Source organism: Heloderma suspectum, chromosome 5 (assembly GCF_057233095.1).
Source record: "Heloderma suspectum isolate Gila_16-S chromosome 5, 16-S_ref, whole genome shotgun sequence".
In the NCBI taxonomy this organism is placed as follows: Eukaryota; Metazoa; Chordata; class Lepidosauria; order Squamata; family Helodermatidae; genus Heloderma; species Heloderma suspectum.
Window position 1 is genome coordinate 171,547,944 of NC_139462.1, and position 13,871 is coordinate 171,561,814.

The following is a 13,871-nucleotide window of genomic DNA, read 5'->3' on the forward strand; positions in this document are numbered from 1 at the left end:
TGGTTTATTCTAATTGTGGGTAATTAAAACAAACTGAGATCAAACCATTGTTTCAGATCCCGTTTTATTTGAATGAATCAGTTAGGATGAATCACAGTTTCCAGAGTTTGGATGTAATGGGAAACTTCAGTTTATTGAAAAGTGGGAGCTTCTGATTGCCTTCTCCTACATTCACAAGAGAAGGGCAGCAAGTGAGCTTGAGGTTCATGCAGAGCTCATAGCAATAACCCATGGTTTACTGTTACAGCTATTGTCTTGAATAACTTGATTATTTTCACATCCTTCTGAGAAACATACACTTTAATGTTGCCTCTTAATGGCACAAACATACTTCTGGTTACCCCCACATTCAAGGCTACTCTTAAAGTGACCACTACCACCCTCTTTTCCTGCCCAAAAGCCCAGCAACTTACCTTGGAACAGGGCAAAGGAAGGCCGGGAAGGAGGATGCAGATGCTCACCAGGCTCTGAAGGAACATCTTTTACTGCCTGGCACTGGGACTACCAGTTCCGGCATCCCCAGCACGAAGCTGACATAACATGCAGCATTTCTGCCAGGGAGAAAGCCCTCTGAGGGCTTGGAAAGTACTGCTGCTGCCTCTTTTCCATGACCAAGGTATGTTCCTGGTCCTTGGTGAAGGGAAAAATGGTAGCAGCAGCAGGCACAAGAAGGAGATTGGAATATTTCACTTCCATTTTAATTTACTGCACTTTGGTGTTATGTCCAAACCCTAAACTGCAGTTAATGTACACTATAGTTTGTTGAAACAAGCCACCTTCATAATGCATAGTTTGAAGTTGGCTTGTTTCAAACAAACCATAATTAAGATTAACCGCAGTTTAGGGTTGGACATAATGCTAAACTGTAGTAATTAAAAATTGAAGTGAACACTTATGAACGCCTTGTGGTTGCAATAAAGGAGGAGAAGCGGGGGGGGATGTGTGAGTTTGAGGCTCACTGTGGCTCATTCCCAGCATAATAAGCTGTGGTTTATTGTGACCTTTGAACACAAGCACTGTTTTGAATTACATGAATGCTGCATTCATTACTTGAGTAGTGCATTCTTGAATTACTTGAATCGTGTACACTAGAAATAGTCATTTCTAGTGTACAGTGGAATATGTGTAGTTATACTCAGGCCTTTTGGGCTCCAGATTTCAAATCTCTATTTCAAATCTCAATTCAGCCATTGGATTGGCTCTATTTATCACTTGCACCCCTATTTGAAGTATGATAATATCCCTTACAGGTTTGTTGTAAGAATGCCTTAGATCAGCCTTCCTGAATCTGCTGTCTTCTAGATCTTTTGGAAAACTACTCCCAGCATTCTTGACCATTGGTCATGCTGGCTGGGGCTGATTAGAGTTGAGTCCAAAACATATGGAGTACACCAGGTTGGGGAAGGCCTTAGATAATGCATCTGAAGCACTCAGGGAAAACATGTATGTACTAATCATTACCTCTGAGAGCTGATCCTTATAAAGCTAAAAGGGTACCATCCACGCATATTTGGGAAGCCTGCGGAAACCCAAAGGTTTGTAGAAGTACAAAAATATTTAGGTGGGGAAAACGCTGGAGGGAAAGGCAAGGAAAAACCTCTAAAGAGCCCAATGGGGACTGAACGTTTTCTTGTTTTTGATCAACCACAAAATAGGTAAGCCAGTAACCAGGTCCAGAAATTTTGGCTGACATTGGTAGCCAAGCTAAAATTTGTCATTCTCAGAATCCTGGCACTCCACTTCAGCACAGTCTCCCTGGGAGTATGCCCACTGAACTCTGGAGGGACTTACATCTGAGCAGACATGTAGAGAATTGGGCTGGTGATCCCTGACCTCATCCTGATCTTCTGTGTGAGTTGAGAGACAATCCTTTCCCCTCCATAGTTGGAAAGAAAGGCCAAGACTTTTTTGGCTGGTTGGCTCTAGAAATGTTCTGAGTAACTCTGCAGCCCATTTCCAGCCATTTTTAACCCATAAATTGGGGGGGGGGCCAAGAAAGCAAGCATATTGCGTCCCACGTGCTTGACTTTTCTGCATTAAATCAGCTTTAATCAACAACCCAGGAATGCCCCATTCCTAGGTTGTTTGATGTGATGTCCAAACCCAACAATCACAAACCATGGATGATCATTGGGTTAAACACTGTGGTGTTTAACCATCAACAACCCAGAGTGCTGGATTCAGGTGTCACATCAAACACTTAAGAACAGGATTGATTAAAGCTGCTTCAAACGGAAGTTGCAAGCATGCAGGAGTCAGCATGTTTGTTTCCTTGCTCATGGCCCTGACAACATGGTCTAAACAATCAACAAGTTGCTGTTACGTGCAAATTGTCATAATGACTCAAGAACTCAAGTCCTTCTATCATCCTTTCTGCTTTGCATTTTAAAAGGCTATACATTTTAACTTCATTCTGTACATTTTACAGAATTGTAAAATGATTAAAGGCAGCTGCCGGCGTGATCATATCACTCCAGTGCTGAAGGAGTTGCACTGGTTACCAGTTGTTCTCCTGGCCAAATTCAAGGTGTTGTTTTTGACCTTTAAAACCCTATATAGTTCCGGCCCAGCCTATCTCAAGGAGCGCCTCCAGCAACACCAGACACCAGACGGGCTGCTCAACAAGATCAGCCTCAGATGGCCTTCTTGCTGTCCCTTCAGCCAGGAGAGCTAGGCTGGTGAGGACGAGGGAGAGGGCCTTCTCTGTGGTGGCCCCCACTTTGTGGAACTCCCTCCCTAGGGAACTCCTCCATGCCCCCTCTTTAATGAGCTTCCACCACACATTAAAAACGCGGTTGTTCAGGCAGGCATTTGGGGTGGGTTAGGGTATTTTTAGAAATACGATGTTTTTAATGTGGAATTTTATTGTTTTAAACTTCTGTATTATTGTACATCGCCCAGAGTGGCCAGGTGACCGGCCAGATGGGTGATTAAGAAATTTAATAAATAAATAAAAATAAAATTTTAACTTTTGGGCAGCAACATAGAAGCTGTTACCATAAATTGCTGTTGGTACCATATATTGTAACAAATGGTTTGAGGAAAATCTTTGCCTAGAGTTGCCAATTTGTGCTTTTTAAAATACCTTCTCAGTGAGTGGAACCAGGGCTGGGCCAGTGAGTGGAGTTAGGGGCAAGATTTTATTGACCACCAAATGAAACTTAAATGGGTCAGATCCAGACTAAATTAGTCATGCTTTAGGCCTATTTAAATCAATGGGACATGTTAATCATGAGTATTCTGGGAGCAGCGTGGGGGGACTGAGGAAGCTTTGAATCTGACAGATCCAAGGCCTCTACCAATCTGCCCTGACACACCCATTTTAACCTCCTACTGCTGCGGAAACACTGCTGACAGTATCAGTGGAACATTCCACAGGTGTAGCAGGGACTCCTCCAGGGGTATAAGTACTACCCCACCAGTGGAGCTACTCTCTACTAGATGAGCAGCTCTTCTGGAAAACCCTACAGTCCGTTGGACGTCAGCTGATGGACTGTAGGACTGCAGCCTCTAATGCTTTTGAAACGTTTCCTTCCATGTTTATCTTGAGGGTCACATTTTGGGGAATTTGCTCAGGGAATTGGTCCTTTGAAAGTGATGTTAATTTTAACAGAGTGATAGCACAGTCTGGTATGTTTCTAAGGCAACTGCCTGCAGTATTGAATTTCATATTCACAGCTAAAATATTCACATATTTCAAGTGAAAAATATCTTCAGCTCTTCTTTTAAATAAGTGTTTTAAATAAGTATTTTCCTATTCAATATCTCTCCTTCCCCGTTCTAACCAAAGCTTTCCTCATTTCTGTAGTAAACTTTTTAAAAAAGCATTAAAAAGTTGTCCTAACAAAAGTACTATTGATACATTAGTTTAAAAGATTTTTTGAAGCATCCTTATAAAAAGTAGAGCACGAGAGAACATAAATCGATTTAGAGACATATACATAACAGATTCTACTCCATATCGTGACTATTGATTTCCCTTCAAGAAGCTGTGCATTTACACAAATTGCTGTAGCATAACTAAGAACTAAATCAATTGTTCTTTTTAGAACCAATATAAAATTAACACAGTATGCAGTGGTGTTCTATGAGAACAGTACATTTCAGAAATATTTATTTCCTACAAATTGAACAGGTTGGGGAGAAGTTGTTTTGTTGAAACACATGTAATTTAATATATTTTACTACTGTTATGTGTTTCACATTTTATATATATTTTACTGTTTATTATATTTGAATTATGCAAACTACCCTCAGAGCTTGTTGAATGGTTGAGTATAAATGCTTAAATAAATAAATAAAAATAAAAATAATTTCAGCTCCCTGTTATGATTATTTTATATCTTATATCTCAGCAAATGTGTTCAAAGTATTTTATTTCAAAACAAAACTTATAGGTGACTACCAAGCAGTTCTGTAATTCACAGATGACTATTAAGATTCATTTTTTTATGTACAATCCAAAGCAAACGTGGCCATTTGCAGTGGCTCTTTCCTGTGAACTTAAACCTATATTTATTCCAATGAAGTAGATGTAAAATAATAAAATCTGTTCTCAGAAAAGGGTGCACTGTGGCACTTGACACTATCTCTACATTTGAGATGTTCCACATTAGGTCATGTGATATATCTAACAAGGTAATATAGATATGATGCACCAATTTGGGGGTCTTCTCTAGATACTAGATTATTCACATTCGCTACTTCTTGTTTGGCCTTAAAGTTCCCAAGAGAGGCAAACCACAATCTCAATTTTCAGTGGTAGTGTTTAGAAGTACTAGATTTCTTGCTGTAGCACTAGCCACTAATGACTAGAAAATTCTGGGTGCAATCCTGCTGAAGTTAAGCATTGTTGGTCTTTATGACTTCACTGGGACAGATATGGGGGCACCTTTCAGATGTATTCTTAGCTTTCCTGTTGAAATCAATCAATTGTATTGAAAGTGACATTTAATAGAGCACAAAACTAGCGCCCCACATACACAGGGAGGACTATTCTTTGCTGTGCAGGAAAATATGCTGCAAAGATAGATTCCTCTGTGTGTGTGTTCTTTCCTTATGTGCTTCTGATCATGTAAAGGGGAATAGTTCCTCTACCACACTGCCCATTGCTAGCCCTGCAACCTTACACACGTTTGCGCATCCTGGAAGATCGGAGTTCTAAATCTCATGGGGAGTCTACATGAGAAGAAAAGGCTCCCCACTGGGAATGCACTACAGGGGAATAGGACTAGTGTGTATCCAGTGTTCCCTCTTCATAATAGAAAATAGAAAAAGTTGGTTTGTGGACATTTTCTAGTTTTCTGATTCTAAGATTCTATTGCATTATACTTGGGTAAGATGTGTAGTACAGTCCAGTTCCCTTTGAAATGAATGGAAAAACTTCAAGGAGAAGTAGAGTCAGCCATCTAAACTAATATACTAATATATAGGAGGCAAAGGATGACTTGCTTCATTCATTTATTCAGAACAGCAATATTCTGAAGCAAGTGCTTTCAAAAAATTCTTAGTTGAATTGAGAACTTGCAAGCCTGACTACATGAATCAAATATTAGGTGAAAGTTAATGCTTTTAAGATAAAACAGATCTTGGTTTTACCTAATAGAAAAACTTAGCAAGAGACCAAATAGAGGAAATAGAAAGAACAAAGCATCCTGATTAATTCAATGTCAAGGTTTTTTTAAAAAAAAAATTATTAAAACAGAAGAAAGCTATGAGACAAACAGAAAAAGAGCTTGGACACAAAATAATTTGCATTTTTTCAATAAGCCAGTGAAGTATGAGCAGGAGATATTTCTTTTGGCAGTGCTCAATGCCAAAGTTAAACCTTATCACAAACCTACTAGAGATTTCAGTAAACAGTTGTCGGAACGCTTCTGGAAGGATGGTTCCTAGAGGTACCAAAGACAGTGTGGAGTTATTCAACCTTTTCTTCCTTAACAGATTTTTTGTAGAAAGTAAAAAGATAGAAGAACTGGTGGGAAAACATGAGTGGGTTAGATAGGGAAGATGGCATTATTTGGACCCCCTGTAAAATACCTTGAATGATCAGTGCAATTGCATGATAAAAGTATTGTCTGGAAACACACTTGTCAGAAATTGAAGATTACCAACAATTAATATTGAAAATTCTTTTCTTGGGGACATTCCAAAGAGCCACAAGCTTTGTTTGATAGTATGTTTGATTGAAGGACACTGATTTAGTTTTAAGAAATATGTGTACAATTTAACATTCTTGTATTAAATGCAGATTTAATTTTAAACCAGTTTTTTAAACACACACATACCAGCACTTAAAAAATTTAAAATTCTGATCTAAATATTTACAAATCAAATTTACATTTAAAAATATAAAAACACAATATTGGATCCCGACTTAGTCATACTTCGAGTCAACCCACTGAAACCAGTTGGAGTTAATTTAGTCATTAAATTCCTGTTTTATCCAACCTACCTCTGATTTAGAACTGTGATCAGAAATGAAAATCCAAAGAGCCTTCGTATCCGTGGAGAGTAGTTGCATCCTGGCCATTGGTGATTGTCAACATTCAACAGCAAGGAAAAATCCTATAAAAATTAAGTTAACAATCTCCAGTTTCTGACATTCAACTTAATGTGCTTGTTACTCTGTATGACGTCTATTGGCAGTTTTCACTGAAGGGCTGCTAAAGAATTGGCCTTTTCCAATTTGTGATTTCACACAAAAAATCCAAGTGTAATCATAGAGCGAAAACAATGCCTGATTCTCATTTGGCAGCTTATGGTTTTGTCCATCTCATGAGCTGGCAATGTAACCCTTAGCAAATTATGCCAGTTGTCATGAAAAACAAGGAGGTATGAGAAATGTCTTTCTAAATGCTGCAGAGCTTTTGGAAATTTGCAGCGCAGTCCTACACATAAACATCCATTGAACTCAACATTACTTACTTCTGAGTAGACATGCATAAGATTGCATTGACAGCTGCGGATTAATATGTACTCATTCTTTTGTATTTCAAGATTACTCCCTTTTAAGCCGTTAATCCCTTTTAATGGAGTAAATTTCAAAATTACCAAGAATTGTTTAACACCAATGAAACAGCAAAAAAATAGTAAGGAATTTAGCATTGCTACAGTTGGCCAGTAGTGGTATTATCTAAAATTACTTACAGTGCAATACTATTCGCTCCTGTTCACAAGTAAGACCCATTACATTCAGTGGGCTTACTTTGAAACAAGTGTGTTTAGGATTGCAAGCTTTAGACATATATTTTAAATACTTGTTATAAGAGGATGCGTGTGACCTGAAACTAATGCGAAACTTACTTATTTTTAAAGTTGAGGAGGCTTCATCTAATTATTGCAAAATGATTTTGAAATTTTTATAGCATACATGCATGAATGAAACAGATGCAAAAACAGCCAACACTTCGTTATTGAACCATCAGAAGAAAGCAGTTTAATGAAATGTACCTAGCAAACCAATTAAGCTTTAACATTTAAGCAGTATTCTGTTGGCTGATTAAGACAGCATATTTTAAAATTTCCCACCTGTTAGATTAAATAAAAATTGTCTACCGAAGTCAATGAAGCTTGAAAAAGCGGCTTTCTTGCAAAGGTGTTAAATTAGTGAGCAGCGGGGAGTTCAGACTATGTGTGTGTATGGCACGAAAGGTTCACGTAGATGTCAATCAAAATCAATAAAGTGGATGACAGATTTAGACGCTAATGTTTTGTAAAAGTAGACTTACTGCTTGAGTCATCAACACAGCACTATTGGATTTTCTAGGAGTTAATGCTGAAAAAGTAGGATTATTGATTTTTGGATTTTGAGTATATCGTCTCTAGGATTTCCTAAGTGTTCTTTGTGATGCTTCACACTTACATTGACAGTGCCAGTGGCATAGCTGTGTCCTTGCCTTTGTAATCATTTCCTAATCATACTGAAAGGGGACAGAAATGGCTTTATAAAAGCATTACCTCCTGCCGCACCCCACCCCACCCCCCAAAGCCAGTGCAACTGTAGGGTTGTCTGGGCATTTTTGCTTTGTCTGGTGGCCAATACTACCCGCCATCTTCCCTAGGAATTAACATACAGTCACAGATTAAGACCTTTGACTGTCATAAATCTGCTTTCCAATATGTTTGGCTAGCAGGAGAGCTCCCAGTCTATCCCGAATATAAATAGGGTATTAGCACATCAGGTGCCACTCTAAAGTTAAACGTACAGTTTTGCGGTTGGCTTTGTTGGTGTTGTGTATTCATTCCCTTCTTTTCTGTTCCATGCGTATGCAGGCTGGCGTGTATATGCATGTGAGTGAGTTGTGTGTGTGCATATGTAAAGTGTAGGCTGAGACAGGATAACAAAATGAACTATTGTATGCAAGAAATATACGAAGCTCACCCAGCTGCCAGCAGCAACTGCTACATGCAGTCCACTGATTATTGCACTTACATTGAAGATAGTCAGAGTTACAGCAGTTGTGATGCTCAGGTCCTGCACAATAATAACATATATATGGAACAGGCCTGGGCGGTGAATCAGCCTTATACCTGTAGTTACCCTGGAAACGTTTTTAAAAGCGAGTACTCTGATATGGACATGGCCCTGCATCAGTACAGCCAGCCTGAATATTTCACTGAAGAAAAACCTACTTTTTCTCAAGTACAGTCACCATCGTACTCTCAGAAGAAAGGTAGGGGCAATTTTGTTGTTTCTTGATAGCAAAAAAATTAAAATCCACCTGCATCTTGTTCTCCCACTTGCTTTACACTTCCAGTTTTCTCAGTTGGCTCAGTTACATCTTTGAATGTGAAGACTGCCTGTTCAGAATTGAAAGCAGCAGCAGCAGATGTTGCTAGGTGATTGGAAAATGATTTTTTGGGGGGGTGGGCAGAATAAAAGATAAGGACTTGCAATTTCTTTTAGCTTGAACTCAGAAGCCATTTCTTTTATATGTGTGTATTAATATATTTCTATATTGCTAGCCCACTATGTGTGTTTTATGTTCATTTGCTGTTAAGTTGCCCGACTGAATTAAAAGTTTCACCTCAGCAAGCAGTTCTTTATTCATTCACAATCTTGTCAAAGTGTAGTATTTTCTCAATATGTGTTTTAAGCAGGTACTGTCTAATTAGTATTGTTAAGTCAGAAGTTGTTAAAATTAAGATTTAATGGCAAAAACAAGGTATAAAATGTAATATATTAAACTTCCAAAAGTGCTAAGCGCTGAATTTTGTCAGCAGCATAAATAATTAAGATAACAACAACTAAGGCAAAAATAAACCACTTTGCCCTATGACTAGTTCACCTAATGTTTGAGTTGGATGGGAAGGTGGGCTAGATGACGGGTTAATATCCATTCCTCTAAATTTTAAAATATGCCTGTATTCTAAAGATAAGTATAAAACAACAAGCAAAACATTTCTGAGAAAGCTTTAGATGCAAGCATCTGCTAACATTGTTTAGATTCCCTGTATAATATTCATTATTAGCTTACCAACATTTTTGTGATAGAAACATACAGATGTTCCATGTCATGAAATACCTTGCTTAGCTGTGCAATCCTATGCATGTTTATTTGGAAGTAAATCTTAACTGTATTCAATGGGGCTGACTCTCTAATATGTGTGATTAGGAATGCAGCCTAAGACATCTAATTAAAGAATATAACTGGACTATCATTTTGATCAATATGATACCTTCCACTTGTTAAGGCTGAATTGTCCGTGTGCAATTAAAGTCTAACCGAGCTAATATTATGGTTAGAGAGCAGTAATTTGTTCTTTTTAAGTAATTCCGTAGCCCAAAGTAGCCAATTTAAGATATTACTAATAATAAACTGTTCTTTCCCCCAATATGTAGTTGGTACTAAACCAGTTGTACCTACTGCATTAAATCTATCCCTCCTTCCCTTGACCATCACAGTGTTATAGGGTGGCAAAAACTAACCCAAATTCTACATCTGATTGAAGAAAAATATTACCAGAAGGGGTTCGTATATGGGTGGTACACATTTTTTTTTATTTGTATAATTGTTTTTAACACTTTGAAGTTTTTTAATATTCATATTCCAGACTTGAAAATACACTTTTGGCTTTGCCCACATTCTTTTCATTTTCTTTCATAATATAATATTTATGTGTTTGATTATAAAATGTATAAATCATCATTCTGTAAACAAACTGTTTCACTACCATAATTATTTGGGGGGAAAGGTGTCATTTCACATTCACTTATTTGAACACATGACTTTGCAGGTTTTCCATATATGTTCAGTTCATAAAAATTATTAGTAACCTTTCTGTTAAAAAAAATCAATAAAATAGCTCAAAACACATGATTATATAATATTATAAAATGTGAGTCTGCTATTGTACTTGGCAGTTATTAGGTCTCTTTCCATCGTAAAAGATATTAACTAATCACTGAGATTTTTGTGTGTGACTTGAAACAATATAGCTATATGACTGTTTTTGAAACTAATTCTACTTTTTTCTTAGCAACTGAGTTTAATGCTGGAAAACATGATAATTTGTTTTTGAAAACTATCTTTTCCATATTGTAACAATCTCAGTAAAAGTCCCTAAGAGTTTTTATTGTGAGCTGTCCTTCAATTAGCATTTTCTTGTCTGTTGTAAATTGAACAAAGAAAGAAGACTTGCAGAGCCCTATGTTTTTATAAGTGAATGAAGAATCATGTAGCTTTTCCAAACTATCCTAATAGTATATTTGTTGTACAAATTGTATTTGAATCCATGTTTATATTTCTTGGTGTTTTTTGATTGGGTGCTCTCAACCAAACGCTGATAAAACTAACAAGTCAGCTAATCCTGTCCAGAGGCCAGATGGCTTTAATAAGAAACATTTGTGACAGTATTGATCCAAAATTGATTTTTTTCTTATTCTTCTACCTTTTGTTTGTTTGTTTTTTGTTAGCAAAGTCTTAGTACTAGCTCATTAAAACAAAATTAAGATCCAAAGCAGGTGTTCACGATCAGCTTTATGGAGTTTTGCACTCGTCCCATGCAACTCTTAATATGATTTGTATTCATTATGTTTGCTAACATATTCATGCAGTACCACTACCTAAGAACAATTCAAGAACTTCTAAAATGTACTTTATTCCCAAGCAGAAGACAGATCTCTTCAATTCTGTTTGTAATGAAAGCCTGTGCTTATAAAAGTTGCATCGCATACTGTCTTCTCTAGATACAGTCCCAAACAGAAATTAAGTTTCTAATAGAAGTCAAGGAAAAAAAGATCCATATGATGTGCAGAACATCATCTATGCAGGAATTATAAATACGTAGAAGGATATAAAATATACATAGATATTCTACAATGCAATCGTGTGCTCCCAACTATTCCTGGAGGGAGCAATCCTTTGTGGAATCCAATGCTGGGTGGGCGGACCACGGAGGGGATCTTCTCCTTCGCGCTCTGGCCACCTTGCACTCGTGGCTAGATGGCTGATTTCAGCCATCTAGCTGCGGGACTTTGGAGTAGGGGTGGGGAGGCCAGACAATGCATAGGTAGCATCGTAGCAGTACTTCTGCACTCCCCACCCCTCTCCGCCCCTGGGAAAGCCACCTTTGGTCCCACTCTGCTGCTCACCTGAGCATGGAGTCTGACAATGATCTGCGCTACCTACGAGATGCAGGGGGAGGAGCAGGAGAGGCAGTTTTCTGGGAATCAACCTCGGAGTGCGGGCTGCGAGGTCGGTTCCCAGAAACTGAACAATTCTGTGACCGTCTAGCCGCTATGTAGCGGCCATGTATTGATTATTTTTACAATATGGAGTTACATATTAACAAAGAGAACTTTACATGTTTCATTATAAAGTAAATATAACTGATTTGTGCCAGAGTCAGAAATCAATTTCTACAAGAAATTGGGTCAGTGCAGAGGTAATGGGAAAGCAAGATTTCCCACTGTGACAATGAGTCATGATAGGCCTTGGGTTTACATACTCCCCTTCCATTCTCCTTCGCTTTTGCACCAATGAAGAGGAGCCATTATCATTTTTTTAAAACCACAGTTGCCCATCTCAAACCACAGCTTGATCATGGATTGTTCTCACTAATCACAGTTCCCTGAGTTCAGATGTCACATGGAAGTATGGTACGGTCTAGAGGGGAGTTCATTCTCTTAGCCAGAAATTATAGTTTCCCATTGCACCTGAACTGAGCCAGAGAGAACCTGAATGTTCATTGCTCTGCACATACTAAGTTCTGCTGATTTCAGTTAAATTCCTCATTTGAACAAAGATGTGTTAAATCGGGCACTGACACCCAACTAGGAGGCAGGATGTAAGTAAACAACCTCCATTTAGTGTGTGTGCTACATTTGATCTGAGCTATGGTAATTTGCATGGGATATCTTCATGCAGACAAGATAATCTGCACCATTAAAATAACATCATATAAACTTTGCAAAACAGGTTGAAGAGACAAATTGTTTTGTCATCCCTAACTTCTGTGTGAAAACTAACAATAATCTAAACATTTGAGAGGTTATTGTAAGAATGGGATGGGTTCACTTGAAGTAATTCCTGTTGCTTTCTTAGTGATCCTATTGTTAGTCAAGTAGAATCAGAAAGATTATAGACTGTATTTTATGTACTCTGAAGCCCTTTTTAGGCATTCAGTAAAGGCATGGGTGGGAGGGATACAAGTTCATGCCACTTTTTCTACGTCTGATCACTACATTTTTATCTGAAGTTCTCAAAAGAGCCTATGCACATAGGTTCTATTCAGATTTTCAGATGAATGTGTGGTGGTCAGTACAGCAGGTGCAATCCCAGTTTCAAACACCATCCCCATATATCTGTTCTTAGAACAGATACAGAAGCTTCAAAGAACATGGCATAATTTTTGAACGTGGTCTGTACTAGCATATTCTGTATATGCAACCATTTATTTCTATTTATATCTTCCCTTTCTCCAGTTTAGTGGACTTAAGGCAGGGGATGTAGTAGTTTGTAGTCCTTTGATTTGAAGTTGCTTAGATCACAGGATCTAAAAAAAAAAAAAAGATGAAATTAGTTTTGTAAAGCCAAGAAGAATTTAGATTTATTTTTCTCAAACAGCATCTCCTCCACTTATGCTGCATAGCAAACTGCTAGTGAAAGAGGGGAGTTTCAAAGTAGTTTGGAATATATCTTGGAAGGATATGCTCAGTTGTTCAAAGCAAAATGTCAAATGTTCTGCTAGTTCAATGCAAACCCCTTGCATGAGCTGAAACATATCTTTGGATCGTAGGCCAACCATAAATCAAAAGGGTCACATGTGTGGTATAATGTCCAAAGGTGGGAACTTCTATATCACTCCTGTGCAGAGATGCATGGGCAGATACAGCTTATTCCACCAGAGGTGTGAAATGCCAATATGTGCGCCACTCAAACAGTACTTTTTTTCCATTTTCCAGTAACATTTGAAGATACTCTGTATCTCTCTGTATCTACATAACATAACTATTTTAACTATCCTCTGTGTCTGTGGAATAAATGATAACAGTTTATCTGTAAGCTAATCAGTTTGAAAAATTGTAGCTTTATTGAATGACTTTTTTTGTTCTGCACTTTATAACAAAAATACAGAACAAATTTTCACTCAATGGCAATCACTTGGCAAATAGTGGAAAAAAGAGGCAGCAAATCACCCAGGATTAAATGTCCCCATCATCAAGGGGGACAGTCACAGTAAACAATAACATTGGTACTTAGTTCAGATAGAATTATTTCCCTTGTTTTTCAGAACAGGCAAATGATTGAAGAAGAAGCTAAGTGGCTTGCCTAAGGAAATGTACCAAATTGGAAATGGGGGTGGGAATATAATCAGATTCTTTCTCTCTCTCTCTCTCTCTCTGCTGCATCCAGTGATTCATACTA

At 37.9% G+C, this 13,871-nt stretch overlaps 1 protein-coding gene across 4 annotated transcripts in view; it reads left to right on the plus strand.

Annotated features, from left to right (window-relative positions):
- Positions 1–13,871, plus strand: part of THRB (thyroid hormone receptor beta) — a 103,461-nt gene that overhangs the window by 52,008 nt on the left and 37,582 nt on the right. Inside the window, exon 1 of one of the 4 annotated variants that reach the window (XM_084860431.1) lies at positions 8,309–8,675. The exons of 2 other annotated variants lie outside the window; for them this stretch is intronic. In XM_084860431.1, coding sequence (XP_084716557.1) covers positions 8,348–8,675 — 328 coding nt within the window. In that variant the 5' untranslated portion in view covers positions 8,309–8,347. Of the gene's footprint in view, positions 1–8,308; positions 8,676–13,871 lie in introns of those variants that run through there. One more of the 4 variants, XM_084860429.1, reaches the window with a different exon arrangement.